We start from the raw sequence: 18,664 nt of genomic DNA on the forward strand, positions 1-18,664 counted from the left end.
ACTACATGGATTTAGGTGAGAACTGTACTAAACGTTGGGCGCTACCATCATTGAGATTTTTTTCTTTCTGGTCTAAACCGATAATGAACCAGAGCAATTCACATTTCATTAGTCAACACCAACTTAAAACGTTTCCACAATCCTTTGGAACAATATTTTGCAAACTCATAAAAGAACATGAATATAATGCCAACTTTGAATGCATGGACATGAATATAATGCCAACTTTGAATGGATGAGAGAGAGAGACAGATGAAATAATTGCAAATAAACCAAAATTTAGAGAAACGTAAAAGATAATGATTATCAAAAGTTAGCCCATTCATATCATACATTCATCAGATTAAGTAATGAATGTTAAATCATTTATTCGACTGTGGCATGTGGTTGTCACCCAGGTGATCAAGTTTTTAGCTTTACATCTAACGGGTCTGGTTTGACATATATGGGGTAGCTTATAGATAATGACTATATTGTTCACACTTTGGATGAAGGGATTTGGAGTGAAGAACCCTTAGATCTTTTCTTAACCTAATGCATGTACTCCAGTAAGAAAAGCTATGGAGATCGCATCTGTACGGGCATATATCTACAAGACAATGCAAATACTAGAAAATCAAAGGAGATAGTGAAAAGGTACCCAAGGAAGCCATATACGTCCCACATGTAATATCAGATAGGCTTATACAATCATTCAAAAGAACACCTGTTCTCTTTTAGTTCACATTTCATATGTTAGATGGTACAATTGGACAATTTTTTTTCATATGCAGAATTAAACAATTTTAGTTCTCTTTTACCCTGCACACCGTTTTAGAATTAGCAAGATCCAAGTCACCTGATAGGAAGCACGTACAGTACTGTGGATGATAATACTTGCCAAACAATGCTTAGGCATACCACAGCACAACAAATTTTTCATGCAAATATTAAGGAAAATCAGTTGAATAACTAAGTATATGATCAAACATCCAGTGCATCGAGACAGAAATTTACATGGCTGATAAGCCCCTTGAGGCAGAGTCAACCCCCATTTTCAGAGGCTCGGTTCTGAAAACAGCTTCCAGAAGCAGACCTACAGAATAATTCAAAAACAACATAAATTTGGGTATAATATTTTTCTTAATTCTAGGAACCACAGCATCCAATACTCCATCATTTGTCTAAATGTCATCTGGCAAACATAATCAGAAAGAATTCATGCTCACTCATCTAAATACCACCTCCGGTTCACAAACATTTTCCCGCCAATTTAAGAAAGAAAAAGAAATGGAAAAAAAAGAGACAAAAATCAATTGCTTTGTCAGAGGCATTTCCTATATGATAGGCAGATTACAATCTAATGTGTCATACTGTTCCTGCTACAAAGAGGGGATGAAAACTGCTAGCATCAATGAACAAACCACAAAAACAGCCAGCACCATCAACGAACTAACCATGACCAGTTAGGAAACTAGTAGATCCAATAAAACAATATCTGATGAAGAAACAAGATACGCTTCCCCTGCCTCCTGCACCAATGTAGGTTGGGACAGAAAATCACTATCAAGAGGTACCTGGTTCAAGACGGAAATCTAAACTGCCAAACTTTGGTAATTGTTTTTTATAGGAGCCAAACTTTTGTAATTCTTGCAATCAAAAAAGATGCCAAACCGACACTATCCATAGTTATCATCATGATCTTTCATCAACCTTTTGAACCTTTCAATTTGTTCCGCAAGCTGTTGGAAGCTGCAATGGTCCTATTCATTGTCATCAATCCAATCAGCATAGATCCGGTTGATCTTCTCTGGCCCTTTCCACTTTGAAAAACGCTTCTGAACAAGGGATTGCTTACATGGCCACTTTTTGCTGGGTGAGATATCATCAGTAGGGTTGACAAGCTTTGAAGCAACTGCAACACCAGGAGTGCCATTTTCAGAATCGGTGAATCCTCCCCCATACTTTTGCAGCTCTGCATCAATAAAAAGGAACATCTCAATCAGTTTTCAGTGAAATTTCAGCATGGACGGTATTCACGTACAAGAAAGATCCCCTATTTCAGGAGTGCATGTGAAAAACAATTCAATATTCTGCAGGTATGATAGAGAAACGACCAGTCACAATTTTTGAAACAGGGATACTGTAACCAAATCTACAGTGACGTCCTTTTTCAAGAACAAAATATGATCCCACTATCAGAATCCACATCTACTTAACAGCGTGCCTAATGCAAGTCAAATGCCTTTACAAAGAGGAAGATCTACCTTATTGCAAGACTAAGGCTACTGAATAACAAGAAATAATAGGTATTTTTGTCATGCAAAGGCATCACGGGGATATCCAACTTGTTCCAAAACTTTGAAAAAGCAACACTAGCAAATCTACAGTGACGTCCTTTTTCAAGAACAAAATATGATCCCACTATCAGAATCCACATCTACTTAACAGCGTGCCTAATGCAAGTCAAATGCCTTTACAAAGAGGAAGATCTACCTTATTGCAAGACTAAGGCTACTGAATAACAAGAAATAATAGGTATTTTTGTCATGCAAAGGCATCACGGGGATATCCAACTTGTTCCAAAACTTTGAAAAAGCAACACTAGCAAATCTACAGTGACGTCCTTTTTCAAGAACAAAATATGATCCCACTATCAGAATCCACATCTACTTAACAGCGTGCCTAATGCAAGTCAAATGCCTTTACAAAGAGGAAGATCTACCTTATTGCAAGACTAAGGCTACTGAATAACAAGAAATAATAGGTATTTTTGTCATGCAAAGGCATCACGGGGATATCCAACTTGTTCCAAAACTTTGAAAAAGCAACACTAGCAAACCACCTGAACTTGGATTTGGTCCGGCAGTTGAAACCAAACATGGTGACTCCATCTAAGGTTAACTGCTAAGGTATCTAGCTCTTCATCAACATGGTTCAAGCGCACCCCTAGAGGTGGAGGAGCTATTCTTTCTAGGTCAAAATTCTTACATCTAAAATCATGATCAACATGATCTTTTTCCATTCTTACTATCATGTTAGTGCTGGTAAAAATAGGTGTACATGGTGATGGAGGCCCTCTTCTGATCCTTGATTTCTTAAAGAATTGCTGCTCAGTTATGCACTACACAACCATGTGAGAACAAAACCCAGCTTTGAAGTAGAAATAATGAATTGCAGGGGAAGAAACCATCACTAAAAACTTTTCAATTTCTTGCTCTTGACCATTATACTTGAGACCCTTGACATCACAGTAGATAATCAATGATCCAAGCTTTGCACCATTTCTAACAAAGAAGCCTCGGTGCACCAGTTCACACAAGGAACCCATATTTGAACAGTTGCAATAAGGGCAAAAACAAAGTGATGATCAATTTGGAAGAAGCAAGAAGCTTTGTCGAGATCTCTCATTTTTTAGCCAAAGTGAATCAACTAAAATCCTATATGGTCTGGGTATGGTGACAAATAAGAAGACCCGGGTCCGGACCCGAAGGACCAATTAATACATGGACACGGGTATAGTTTGTGAAATTTTATACCGGACCCGACCCAAGTTCCAATTAAGACAAGCAATTTTTAAATGTAAAAATGATAAAAAAATATTACTTTACCGGGTATGGTCCAAGTCTGGTTCATGTAGTTCTTATCTGGTCGGATATGGTTTTCTCTTATAGTAGACCCGATACCATATCTGAGAATCTGGTTCTACCTGGGTCCGAACCAAACCCGACCCGTTGACACCCCTAATTACAACCAGCACTGCTAGATGGAATTCCTGCTAGACAGGCAACTAATTTAATAACAATAAATGACTCCCTGTTGGCAATCAAATTCAATTTGAAGAATAGAAAAATGTTCCAAATTAACTTTTGGAAGTTTCTTCATTTAGGATTTTAGGTTTGCATTTAAGCCAGGGTCACTTCCTGCTAGACAGGATCCTCATAAATTGTACTTAAATCATTTGTTTCACTTCCGAAGTAAGCAGCCTTTTTGACATCCTACCTAAATATCAATTTTTTCATAAGGAAAATTCTGCTACCTTGAGACATACAATTTGGTTTTCTTGCATTTGAAATAACATACATTGTCAGTAAATCAATTTGCAAGGATGGACTGCTGCAAGCCTACCAAATCCATGGAAAACAAAAAATAGTCATTATTAGTCAACATGACTTGTCATGGACTTGGCAGCAAGCCTGCTGCACATACAAACACACAAAGGACAATACAGCCACACATACTCTGTGTTACTTCCTTGGACCACATATGAACACTAAGCAACACCATGCTACCACTACCAATTTATAAAACAAAAAAGCACTCATACTATAGTCGTTGACCAGCCTATAGGCTTTAGCCATGTTAAAATCTCTATGATGATTTTCACTCAAGCCTGGCATTTACTGGAAGCAAGTCAGAATCGCACAAAAGGATGCATCCTTCATTCATCTGGCTGTTGGCTGTTGGCTGTTGGCTGTTGGCTGTTGGACTCCTGCACTTTCACACCAATCCTCCACCACCTTCGCTCCACCATATAATGAAACACTAGTGCAAAGAACAATGTCACTAAGTAGCTACAATCAATGCACAAGCACATAAACAAGAAGCCACTAATGGGCAAAATCCAATAAGCCACAAAGGGCTAGGCACCAAACACACACAGTGTGATAGAGAGCTTGAAATATAAAGAATGGTATATTGAAATGCTATAGAAAGCATTAGATAGGAAAGGGGCAAAAGCCCTTTTTTATACACTTTATGGGACCAAAGGGGGCTCCAATAGAGTCGTTAGGAGCTCCCCAACAGTCACATTTGTGACAGTTGGGGAGGGTCCCAATGACTCTATGAGTTGGACCCTCTTGTCCCTACACAAATGAAAAAAGAACAAAAGAAAGAAAAAAAAATAAAAATGTCCTTAGTGGACATGTTTATTTACATAATAAAAAAAAGACTAAATTTCCCTTAATGAGTGTAGCTGAGATGCGTATGCTGAGATGGATGTGTGGAAATACAATAAAAGATAAGATTCGGAACGAGGAGATACGTAAGAAGGTAGGTGTTGCACCCATTGAAAATAAGATGAGAGAGAATCGTTTACGGTGGTTTGAACATATTCGACGAAGGCCTAATGATGCTCCAGTTAGAAGGATGGAGAAATGGGAAAATATATTAGTTAAAAACTTAAAAGAGGTCGGGGTAGGCCTAGGAAGACATGGATGGAGGTGATAGGAAAGGATATGAATGCTTTGAACCTCACCGAGGACATGGCATTGGATAGAAATGAATGGAGGATCCATTTTGATCATTAAGAAAAGTCACATTTCTTGAAACATAAAGTTTGTTGTTTGTAACATCATAACACCTATATCCTTTTTTATTTTCCCCATAGCCAATAAAAGCACATTCAAGAACCTTTGGTGAGAGTTTGTCTTATCCTTGAAAAATAACAAAACATTTACAACCAAAGATTCTTAGTCTTTTGAAATCCAAAGTTATTTTAAATAATTTTTTAAAGGGAGAAACATTTTGTAAAGATGAAGATGGCATCCTATTTATAAGATATGTTGCGGAAAGAGCGGCTTCAGCCCAAAAAAATTTTGGAACATTTTTAGAGATGAAAAGAGTTCTTGTGGTTTCAATAAAATGCATATGCTTTCTTTCGGCAAGGCCATTTTGTTGTAAAGTTTTGGAACAAGATTTTTTATGAATAATGTCATTTTGTTTAAGATAAATTTAAAATTCTTTTGACATGTATTCCCCTTCAGAGTCGGACCTAAAGATAGCTATATTATGTTCAAATTGATTTTGAATAAGGATATGAAATTTTTTTAAAGTAGAAAAAACACTGGATTTGTTTTAGAGAAAGTAAACACAAGTATATCTAGTGAAATCATCAATAAAGATAACAAAATATAAATATCTGCCTTTAGACATGACGGGTATCGGTCTCCATACATACAAATGCACCAACTCAAAGGGTCTTTTCAAAATGAAGTTGCCATCTTGAAAAGGGAGAGAATACATTTTTCCAAGGATATGATCATTGCATATAAATTCATTTTCATTACAAGATTTCTCAAAAAGATAAAGAGATACATCTTAGAGAGACTAGGATGACCAAGTCTTTTATCCCAAGTGGTAATATCTTTTGTTTGAACATGATTGCAAAAAGACTTAGATGGTAACGACAAAAAGTCCATATAGTATAGGTCTCCTTTTCTATGGCCTTACCCAATTCGCTTCACAAATTGGAGATCTTGCACAGAGCAATTTGAAGATGAAAAAGAGACACTACAACCAAGATCGGATATTTGAGAAATCGAAAAAAGGTTTAGTTAAGTTTTGAAATAATTCTAATTTTTTGAAAAAAGAATTTTTTATGATTGCTTAAAGTGGTTTCAAGAGTTCCTATTCCCTTAATATTTGAAAGTTCGGATAAAAGTGATGCATTTGGAGTCATATGAAATGAAGCACACAAATCAAAAACCCAAGAAAACATATCGGGAGTTAATGAAAGTGCAGCACCAAAAGTAGGTGTGGAGAGTTGGTTCCTCACAAATTGTTGAAATGCTTCCGTAAGTTGTGCAATGGAGTCCTTAATATCTCCATCCCTTTTTTATCTCCATTTGAGTTGTTTGAATTCTCTCTAAGAGAAGTTACTTTTCTCTTAGGACAATCAAGTCTAAGATGTTTCGGTTCATTACAATGATGGCACAATTTTTCTTCCACCACCATTGTTGTTATAGTTATTTTTTCAAAAGTGAGGAGGCTTATACGTCCTCATATTATTGCCCGATTTAGATACCGCATGTACTTTATCAACATCTTTTTTTAGAGCCAAGCGTGTTTCTTCTTGGCATAGATCAGCAAAAATTTCACTAAGAGGAGTTGAAGCCCTAAGAAGTAGGGATCCTCGTAGTTGTTCAAATTCAGGCCTAAGCCCATGAATGAATTGAAAGAATCTTTCTCTCTCTTCATTTGTTCTTACTATATAGCAATAGCATTTCCTTCCCATTAGGGTTCAAGGAGAGCAAGTTCATCCCATAGAAGAGATAAAGTGCTATAATAATCTCTAATATTTATATCTCCTTACTCGGTTGCTCTCACTTTTTCTTGCAAAAAAAAGTATCTAGCAAAATCTCTTTGAATGTAGATACCTTTCATGAAGAACCATGCTTAATTTTCCTTCTTGAATTTGGCTAGATTAGCACAAATTTTGATCTCCACATTATTCAAGAACCATGCCAATATTTTGGCATGGTTACTTTTTCAATCTTCTACTTTGGATTGGTATTCATCAATGACCTTGGCATTTTCTTCTTCATTAAAGGTTTTTTCTTCATTTCTTTCTTTCTTGGTAAGCTTTAGTTGAGGTTTTTTCTTCAATTCATTTGGATAGTATATCTTAGGATTACTATATTGATCAGTGTTGTGAAAAGCGTTGAGGCGTAGCGAGGCGCTCCACCAAAATCTGAGGCGAGGCTAAAGCCTCGAGGCGCAAAGAGTAAGCCTCAAAAAAAAAATTAAACTTAAAAAAACTATAGAAATTATCTAAAATTATAAATAAATAAGAAATGTTTTATTGATGAAGCACCAACCAACACGAAATAAAAAATCTCAAATAAATACGAAAAAAATATGAGATTAACATGTAAAAGTAACATTAATATAACTAATGCAAATGTATTTAATTCTAATATCTTTCATGTAGAAAAGTGCAACTGACTGGCCTGAAGTAAGGTCATTCAAAATATGGCCACTGAACCACCAACTCAATAAGGTTGTACCCACAAACAAAAGAGTTTGAGATGGGAGTTTGTAAAAATTTTGAAACATAGCACATGAGAACACCAATTTTTTTGACTTCTTAATCAATACACAAGAATAATTTTGTGATATTTTACTGCATCTTTTATACATTTCTATTGAAATAATTCAAAATATATATTAAAAGCTACTTTTTTTATTCTTACGCAGAGAAACCATCTCCAAACTTGAGCTCCCCAACATTTCCTATGGAAAAAAAAGATTAGTGCAGCTTTACCATCCAGCTATCTCATTCACCCCACTGTTAGGGATTGTAAGCGATCAGAGCAACTCACTGCTCGACTCAGTTGGCTCGCACAAATCTCATTCAGACTTGAGCTCAGTGAGCTGAGCAATAAGCAAGAAGCAGTTCGTGCAATATAAGTGAAACGAGCACGATTAGGTTTATCATATGCCAACAAACATAAGAGTAAATGAACTGGTTATGCAAATATGATAAAAACAATGAGGTCACTAGTTCATTTTTGTTGTGGCTTCTTGTAAAAAAAACCTAGTTCTGCTTAAAAAGCCAACTCAGTTTTGGCTAGCTCAAGCCTGTGCAAGCTCATGTTCAGCTAGGCTGTAATCAAACCGAGCCTGAACAAGGCTTTCAGTTTGGTTCGTTTACCCACTGCTCTTCTCTATAAACATTGGTACAACCAACTTCCCCAACCTTGGTCTCAAGGTCTACGAAGGGGGTCGGGCCTGCCAGAATAAATCGCACTGCAGGGGTCGTGCCCCTGCCTGCTACAGAGATTCAAGAGAGGGAGGCAGACACGAAGGAAAAAGAATGAAGGGGGTCGGGTAAACTGGGTTATGGCTGCTTCTGGCGTCGCAGCTACTTCCGGCGTCGCAGCTGCTTCCGGCGTCGCAGCTGCTTCCGGCGTCGCAGCTGCTTCCGAGGAGGCCGATAAGGGGGAGACGCTAGAGAGGGACTGCGAGAGACTGTGAGAGAGACTATGAGAGAGAGGGAGAGATTGTGAGAGACGAGAGAGAGAGGGGTTGCGAGAGATTAGGGCCCCCAACCCTCATTAGGGTCAGGGGCAAGATTTTAATTATGGTCAAATGAGGGCTTTGACCCTCATTTGACCATAATCATGAGGCGTGTGCGCCTCACCGTGAGGCGCGCCTTGCCTCAAGGCGTACGCCTCATAGACCTCGCCTCAAGGCGTACGCCACGAGGCGTACGCCTCTATGCATTTGCGCTTCAAGCCTGCGCCTCAAGGCACAAAGGCCCTCGCCTTGAGGCAAGGCGCGCTTTTTGCGCCTTGAGGCACGTTTTTAATAACACTAATATTGATACTCCCATACTGGCAAGAAATAAAAAATGCAAGAAAGTTAGAGACAATGATTACTTATCTCTCATTAGTTTCTGAATAAATGGATCAATGGCTTTACCATAAAAAATAAATTACCACTGTCCATCATAAGATGACCCAAATGATGCAAGCAATTTTATTAATGAAAAAATAGATGACCAAACAGTGACAGCCCCTAGCTATATCACCCTTAACTAGAAATATATGTCAAAGATGAGAAGAAATGGTGGACGCAACATAGATATGTATATTTCATTTCACTGTAATTTTTTAGACTGCCTTGATCTCCTATTTGCACACCATGTATGTTAGTATCAATTTTGATCATAACACATTTATTTTATTTTCAGGGACTGAACTTTTCACCTTAATTTCAAAACTCTCTTATTACAGTATAGTTTGCATTGCAACTAGGTGATTTCATAAATATATAATGCATCAGATAGAATGACTAATAAATTGTCTGTGTGAGTATGTAAGAGTGCGTGTGTGTGCATAAATTTATATATTTGTTATTGTGCTCTGAAAATGAGGGACGTGCAGCTAATGAATTGAGATATGAATTCCTCCATTAAACATTTTCTCCAGTGTGATAGTAGAAGCCTAAGTAGGGATGGCAGTGGGGCGGGGCAGGGCGGGAGACAAGGTCCCTCGCCCCGTCTCAAGATTAGAACCTCCATCCCCGCCTCCATCCCCGCACGAGGATGGATTTTAACCTCCACCCCCGCCTTCATCCCCGTTTCATGTCCTCCATCCCCGGTTCAAACGGGGATGAGGCGGGGCAGGGCGGGGCTATTGCGGGGAAAAGTGGCAGGGACGGGGCAGGGTGGGGAAAAGTATACGTCCATCCCTGCCTCCATCCCCGAATGGGGATGGATTTTAACCTTCGACCCCGCCTCCATCCCCATTTCATAATTCATACCCTTCATCCCCGGTCCAAACGGGGCGAGGCGGGGCGGGGCCCCGCTTTCCCCCGGTCCACTGCCATCCCTAAGCCTAAGTGCAACACCATACCAGCCAACCTTTGCAGTGAATCTCTGCTCACTTATCTCCCATGTCCTTTCCAAGAAATTTTTTCAATTTTGTTACTTTGTTTCCCATCCCTTTTTTTCCTATCACCCATATACCATCTCTCCATGGCCATACCACGACTCTCACCTCCTTTTTGGCTTTTATTCTTTTACCACCTTACTGACTAGACAGTGTCTTCTGTACTCAAGTACTCTTGTTCTCCTCTCCTTTTCCCCACTTTACCATCCAAGCCACAAACTGTTACTCCCTTTTTTCCCTAACGTATTTGTGAAGCCTCAACCAAATTAACTCGTTTCTCTAACTCTATGGTTGCTCTTTGAGGCTGGGTACATTCCTCTCTGCCTTATCCCTAACTGGGTTCTTATGTAGACTCAAGCCAAACTGAAAATGTACCAGAAAGTAAGCCTACTCTAACCTAAAACCTAAGTCAATTCACACCCATAATCATTTTCATATGAAAAAACCAGCTGCACCTATTACTTGCCAATGCCATCACCATTTGCCAACTTTGCTGCTCATTGGTTGATCTCACTCTTCTATGTGCCAATGTGGAAAGGCTTTAAGCATGGAGGCTAGATAACAGATGAACAAGATGCATCCCTGAGATATTTATGGATGATCTTGATAACATAACTAATGTCCATAAAAGAAACCTGTTTGCACAAGACAATCAGACGATCCAAAACATGTAGATCATATCCATAGGGCTTGATCCAACCAAAAAAAAGTCAAGAAAATGTTGTCGTGTGTGTGTGTGTGTGACCACGCATAATCCAATAACTTATAGTATTAATATAATAAAAGAACATGTATCTCAACATACCAATTTAGTCATGTTGCACGTTCAGAAAAATAAACGAATAAAACAAACAGATCGCTAATCTACGATGATATTCTTGAAAAATTGTAAACAAGATCAATGCCACAGAACATCATGAATTAAGATGGCACGATAATATAACGAACTGGCACATAGAATGGATCTAAAATTTAGAAAGGTGCTAAAATACCGGCTAGGCCATGCGCAAAGTGACACTTATCCCCAAAAGGGCACGTCCCCGTCATCTCCCACTTGTTGCAGATCCTGGTCTTCCAATACACAGGCTTCTGATTCAACCCATTGCCATCCCCGTTGCCCTCTCCAACTTCATGTCCATTCGCGCCCATCAATCCAACGTTGATGGCGACGCTTTCTCTCGATCTACTCGGATCCTCGTGCAGAAAATTACACCTCTCTCCGTATGGGCAGCCCTCGCCATTATAGAACTTCTTGCAGATCCTCAACCTATTGATCCTCTGGCTATCTCCCCACCCACCACCACCGTTCATGTTCTGCCGGTCATCATCATGTGCAGAGTTCCCGGCCGAGGAGGAGGCATTGGCGACAATCTCCTGCCAATTGGGCGGCGGCTTCCGGAGCTCCTCGTTCCCATGGGCGAAGTTGCAGTTCGTGCTGTACGGGCAGGAGCCCATCCTGAACTTACAGCACAGCTTGGTCTTGAAGAAGATCCGGCTGGTCCCACCGAGACCATTACCGCCGCCACCATGGTTCTTCGAGGGAGAATCCGACTCGGGACTTGGGATCTTGGGAGGGGGGTTTAGTGGAGGGAGGGATCTAGGGTCATGAGGGTCAGGGGAGGTCCTGGGTCTCTTGGAGGGGGGTTCGGAAAGGGGGAAAGAGTTGACGTAATCGGATCCGGCGGGCCATAGATCTTGGTGGTTGGGAGGAATTTCCGGCCAGAAAACAGCCGGACTGGCGGAGAGAAGAGGAGGGAGGGAGGGAGGAGGCGGAGAGAGGGGAGTGCTCATCCTCTTCAGAAGGGGAAGATCGAAAAAGGGGAAAAGGAAGCCAATTAGGGTTTTGGGTGCATACCCTCCTCTCCTATTTATAGGTGAAGGGAGGGCGCCAACCAGGCAGAGGAGAGGCTAAGGCCGCCCTGCAATGCAATACATGCTCCCCAACTAAAATAACCGTCATCTTAGCCCTAAAACCCTAAGGGTGGATGTGGTTTCGGATCCAGTCTGACCTCTCCGATCCGAATCCGATCCTTACATTTGTTGGATATTATCATACAATATGTCCGGATCCAGCTTCTATACTATTGTAGAATCCCTAATACAGATGTTATCTGACATCTTTTGGTACTAGATTTGCCAAAAACAGGTGAAAATACTTTGATTTTCTGGGTCGGGTTGGAAAAAGTATGACTCAATTCCGAACATATGCATTTAGGCGTAGTGGTGGACATCGAGTACCTAGTCCGATGGGCTTTTGGATATCCAACCTGGCCCAATTAAATAAACAGGTTCGTGCCGTGCCTGGTCAAAATAAAACTATATAGGGTTCGACAATGCCTGACCAGTTTAGTGGTTGGGCCTAAAGGGCCTCAACAGAAACCAGACTACAACGGGGCCAAGCTCATGCCAGACCTAAGTTTGAGTTGAGCTTGTTAGGGTCTATTAGTCCTAACCTGGCTTGGTCCAATGTTGAAAAAGTGTTTGGTACCCTTGTGGGTGGTTGCTTAATAAACCCAAATTGTCAAATGACTCGACTGGTCATTTGACGCTTAACTTCATTCATGTTATGCAACCAAATGTTATTCTTCATGATATCCTTTACTGTCATAAATACATCAGTACTTTTCATACTTTTATATCGACATTAATTTACTTAGATTTACTTTATGCTTTAGGCCTATAGACATGTATTTATTAAAAAAAATATATGAAATATCAAGAACAATATTGTTTGCCTTAATCAACCTGCTAAGCGATGCAGCGTATTTGACCCATGACATGGAAGAACCCATCAATCATCGATCACAGCCCTCTTTACTGCATGATCAACTCTACATTGTGATGTGTAACATCATGCATTTGAAGCCTTTTAATAGACACCTGCTCTCATATCCAAACATGCATAATAATAATTAACAAGCATTAATACATAATATGTATCAAAACACATTTTTTAATATAATGTATGAATATAAATACTTCCAACAACACCAACATTCTGACAAGGTTTTTTTTTTCACTTCTCATGCTGCTCAAACTTGCATATAAGTGTGCGAGGCTACTCTCCCCATATGTATTAATCGACGCGATTCAGCTTCACCAATAGTTCAATGTATGATGCATTGATCATTTTTCCACTAGTATCGATAAATAAGTATAAGTCAAATAAATATAGCAAAAATACTTTCACTGACATGTGATCATCGCAAAAATTTTCCTCTCGTAATATTCTCTCTCTTCCTTCTCTTTTCCTTTCCAACTTCTTATTTTCCTCCTTTTTGAAGGGAGAAAGATAAAAAGACAGAAAGAGAGAGAGAGAAGAGAAAAAGAAAGAAGATAAGAGAAGAGGAACTCTTTTGCGGGTCTCACTTGACCTTAATTTTGAAGAATTTTGAAATAACTCGCCTCCGTTTTTAAAATATTTGCGGGAAAACTGGGAGACGGGATTCGCTCGTCGGTACAAGGTCCGATCGTTCCTGGCGCCTTTACCAGGGGTAATCGAACCAAGGATCGAATCTATGCCTTTTGCTTTGCGAAGAATTTATCTAAGTATTTATCCTAAGTCTAAATGCACAATGAATCATGCTTGTGCAAACGTAAAGATGTATGCTCTTTTTTAAAGTGTTTTGAAGAATTCCCAAGTGTTTCTGAGATAAATCTGATGATAGAGTGAAGAAATGGTTTCTAACTTAGAACTTAAGATTAAAAAGTTCCAAGTTTTTGGAAATAATCAAGAGCTTGGGAAAATAAATCTGAGTTTGGAAAATGATCTTGAAACTGAGATGAGAGAAAAAAAGAAGAAAAATTTTCAAAGTCATAAATGGACTTTGAATTAGAAATCTGAACTTGGATGAATATTTGGAATGAAATTGAATTCTAATTTTGAAGTTTGAAATCAGAAGGAAGGATAGAATTGGGATTGATTTTGGAATTCAAGATGGAATTTTGAATCTAAAATTATGAATGAAATTGGATTTAAGAATTGAGGATCTGAGATGGAGTTGTATCTGAAGTTTCGAATGGAATTGGATCCAAGATTTAGAATCCAAGATGAAATTCGGATCTGAAGTCTGAGATCCAAAGTGGAAATGGGTTTTGGTTCCTATAATGGATTTTGGATCTGAAGTCTGAGATCCAAAGTGAATTGGGTTCTGGATCCTAAGAATGGGTTTTTGGATCTGAAATCTGAGACCCAAGATGAGATTGGATTCTGGATCCTAAAGAATGGATTTGGATCTGAAGTATGAGATCCAAAGTGAAGTCGGATTCTGGATCCTAAGAATTGGAATTCAGATCTGAATCTGAGATCCAATGGTAGAATGAGGATCTGGATCCTAAATGGGATTTTGGATCTATAATTGGAGATCCAAAGTGGAATAAGGATTTGGATCCTAAATGGAATTTGGATCTGAAGTTTAGGAATTCATGATGCAATTTGGATCTGAAGTCTAAGATCCAAAAGTAGAATTGTATTAAAAAAAAACTGGATCTAAGTTGATCTTTTGATTTGGATTTTGAAAGTCCAAATGGGACTTTTGAAGATGGATCTGGGTTTTGAAAACCCAGATTTGAACTTAGGAATGTTTGGATTTTGAGATTCAAAGTCAATCGCAACTTTGGTTTAAAACTTGAAGAAAACTTGATTTTGAATCAGAGGATGAATCAGAAATTTCAAAGTTAAATTGAACTTTGAAATTGGATTTTGAATTGAGTTGGAATTTTGGAATTTCAAAATTAATTTGAGAATTTGAATTTATAAATGAACTTCAAAGTCAATTTGGACTTTGAATTTGGAGCTTGAATTTGGAATGAATCAAGAATATAAAGATTGAATTTTGAAATTTCAAAGTCAAATTGGACTTTGAACTTGGAATTTAAATCTTTAAACTATAGATTTAAGAAAGATATTTGAGATCACTTGGATTTTGGAAAAGAATTTTGAAACATATGATGTAATTCTATCCTATATGATGAATGAATTTGAATAAGTTTGAAATTGGAATTTGAAAAGCTATTTCATTCTTTAAATGAATTAAAATAAGTTTGAAAATATAATACATCCTTGACTATGGTCATTGAATGTATTATATGATAATCTATATTTAAATTCAAAAGAAGAATAAAATACATTTTAGTGCTTTTATAGAATTTAAAATGAAATTAACCCTCAATATACCCTGACTATGGCCATTGGTATATATTTTGAGTTAATTTTAAGTTAAATTCTGATAAAAGAATAAATATTTTGAGAAAATATGATGGATTTTGAAAGTGGATCCAGTGTGGATCCAATGTTATTTCGTAAAAGATAAGAATTTTAAGTTTTGTTCACACCCCGACTATGGCCGTTGATGTAAATCGTCAACTTAGAATTAACTTACCTCTTACGAAATGGTGCACGTGCCATTCGTGTTTCACCATTGTGAGAATTTAAGGAATAAAGAAAAAAAAATGCATGAAAGACAAGTAATTTACAATGCTCATTCATTCTACCTAAAGCAGGAAATGTAAATTTTCATTCAGATCTAGCTATTACAACTTCATAAAATCAAATTTACAACTTTCAAGTAATGATATCTTTTTCATATTTCCTGCAAAACAACTAGGTTAGTAATGAGAAGAGAAGGAAAATCCTACATATATGAAAATCAAATGATGAAAATATATGTATGATAAAAGGATGGAAAATGGCACATATATGTAAATACGTACATACATATACACACGGGTGTATATACGTATAGGTAGATATATGTATATCAATAATTTGGAAAATACATAGAGGTATACATGGATATATATATATACATATATATATATACATGTATATACATATATACATATGAATATGAACACATATATATGTTTGTACATGAATATAGAATATCATATGAGAGGTCACAACAACAAAACAAAAAAAAAAAGATGCAGAATTTTGCCTTTGAAGTAAATGAAAGAATGTCTCTTTGCACAGCTTTGTTTACTGTGTAGTGTATGGTATATCACACACACACACACAGTGATCCAGTAAATATGAAAAATCAGTAAGTATGCAAACATTAGAGAAGGGGCATGGGCCTTGATGATAGATGCATGAATCATAGCAGTGCATGGGCACTGCTATGAATGTGAAAATGATTACAGCAGTGCTAGGCACTACTGCAAATATGTGACAGGTTATCACCAATAGGGGGTGATGAGATTTGCAGGGACATGACCACATGGTGGTTGTGTGACAAATATGCTAATAGCAATAGTGATGACGTGTACTGATGCCTAATGAAGCATATCAACCTGATTTTGTGATGGTCATAGGTATAGCGAGTGTAATTGAGAGGGATTCCAATACCGGACCAAGAAAACAGGGATTAATTACTGCCGAACATAGCGAGCAACTCTAGTTCATAACTGGATTCTGTATTGGCTACTCACATCATGAACACAACAAACAAATGGACACTTTGATTCATAATCAAAACTGTCATTCACTGGAACATGCGTTGGTGGTAATGAGATGAACAAATGAAAGTGCAGTAATTCGTGCAGTGAGATGCTTGGGAAGGAGTGATGTGCAATGCCAAGGGTTCAGTAGATATTGCAAACGATGGCTAAAGCAAAGGGTTGCTATGTACAGATGACCAGCACATGTAGTGAGTGCTATGTTATGAGTGAGGCACAGATGATGAGTGGAGGCATGTTAGGCCAGTGATGATGGAGTACTGATGGTTTGTAGCAAGGAATGGCCACATACGATGGGCTGTTGGGCAACTATAAACATCATTAGGGATGTTTGCAGCAGTCAAGACCGTGACTGTGCTGAATGGGAGGTGATGTGAACCTGGATTAAGTTACCAGAGTGAGCATATCATAATATGCTGGGTGAATTTAGGGAGTGATGGCTGTGGCGAATGAATATACTGGTGAGTAAGAGGGAAGGAGAGAGTGCTGTGTACTAAGTATGTAACATATGGGATTGTGTTGCGACAAGGGCAACACAGATGCTCAGGAAAGTGGATGTAAGATGCAGTGTTTTAAATTTCAGCAGGATGAAGGTGATGGGGAAATCTTTAGTCAGTGTGTACAAAGATGCAAGTTGTAACAGCTTGGTGGATTCTTGTATCTTCTGCAGCTGTTTCAAAAGTAGCAGAATTTGAAATACTCAAGTGCGATTCCCTTAGCTCAGAAGGTCCTCTTGCCAAGCAAGTAATTAAGTCCCCTTTCATAACTAAGGAGAGGATCTTCTACTGCCAGCGAGCAAGTAGCAGCAAGGTCCTTTATATTTCTAACTGGATCCACAGGAAATGTGCTACTGCAGCTCATACTCCCTGGACTTTGTTATCTCACTTCCTAGATAATTAGAATTTGATTGTGTTGCTGAGACAAACGGGTGACCTGCTGCATCAACTGTAGGATCTGCTGTGCATGAATTTATGTTGATTGAAACATTCATTGGTAAAGGTGAAATCTGAATGTGTGAATGTCCAAGCACTCACAGCCAGTGAGACGTATGACTAAGATGATTAATGATCATTTAATACAAATAAAATGCAAACTACATAAACGAATTTACAAAGATTGTAACAAATCAGGTGGAGCATATTAGTAAGGTGAAATATAGCAAGCTAAATTACCAGGGTTCTACTGTATCGGGTGATCAGACTTCAGAGAAGTCGTGCACACCTGAAAGGAAAGGAAGGAATGTGAGAAAGTGCATAGAAAATGTACTGTAATGTTATATCTGTAGGAAGAGAATTAACTTAAAAGGAAATCTCATAAGATATGAAAAAAAAATGAGAGGATGCAGAGATACATAATCCACTCATATGGATAAGATTTTTTTTTTTGTTGTTAGGATTCTTGGATTTAGTTCCAGTTAGAAAATATGAGGCTCCTGGGACATTTGTGATGGCACCGTGTGAGGTCATGTATGAAAGTACCTTGTCAATAACAAATTCTGCAGCAAATTCAACATCATCACCATGTTTTAGACACTTTGGTCCTATCTGATGAGGCATTGGCATGCCATGGCCTCTTCTTATAATGTCAATAAACCACAGAATGTCGCATGACCCCCTTCTGGGCCTGATTGTCCCAACGACAATAGCTCTTACAGGAACCCAAAAATCCTGTCGCATCTTTATAGCAGAACACACTCATGGGTATCGATTTTTTTTTGTTTATTTTTTATTTTTATTGTTTTTTTTTAGGGGCATTTTGAACACCAGAAATGGGAATTTTGACACCATACTGAAAAGGTGAGCAAGATAAAATAGAGAGGATTGCAATGCTACGAAAGATGAGTCAAATACCTGACTTCCAAGCTATATGTCTTGCAGTGAGTAAAATATCAAAGATTTAAATTGATGACTCTGTTCAACGCAAGAGAAAACAACTCCCTCTTATAATAAATCAGTGCATTTCCAAAGTAACACACATTAGTACATCTCCTACTAGCTCAGCTTCAGTCGACATTTTGAGCAATTTCTAACCAGTTATGTATGCAAAAAGAA

General features: G+C 38.2%; 1 protein-coding gene across 1 annotated transcript; it reads right to left on the reverse strand.

The window, feature by feature from the left end:
• Positions 1-1,295: 1,295 nt before the first annotated feature.
• LOC149815085 (zinc finger CCCH domain-containing protein 56-like) lies at positions 1,296-12,035 on the reverse strand. The gene is made up of 2 exons (XM_089988949.1): positions 11,147-12,035; positions 1,296-1,954 (listed from the first exon to the last, which is right to left on the reverse strand). The coding sequence occupies exons 1-2, from the start codon at positions 11,943-11,945 to the stop codon at positions 1,743-1,745; spliced, it is 1,011 nt and encodes a 336-aa protein (XP_089845075.1). The 5' UTR covers positions 11,946-12,035; the 3' UTR covers positions 1,296-1,742.
• Positions 12,036-18,664: the final 6,629 nt, after the last annotated feature.

The sequence above is a fragment of the Nuphar pumila genome, chromosome 15 (assembly GCF_984573655.1).
Source record: "Nuphar pumila chromosome 15, dmNupPumi1.hap1.1, whole genome shotgun sequence".
Taxonomy (NCBI): Eukaryota; Viridiplantae; Streptophyta; class Magnoliopsida; order Nymphaeales; family Nymphaeaceae; genus Nuphar; species Nuphar pumila.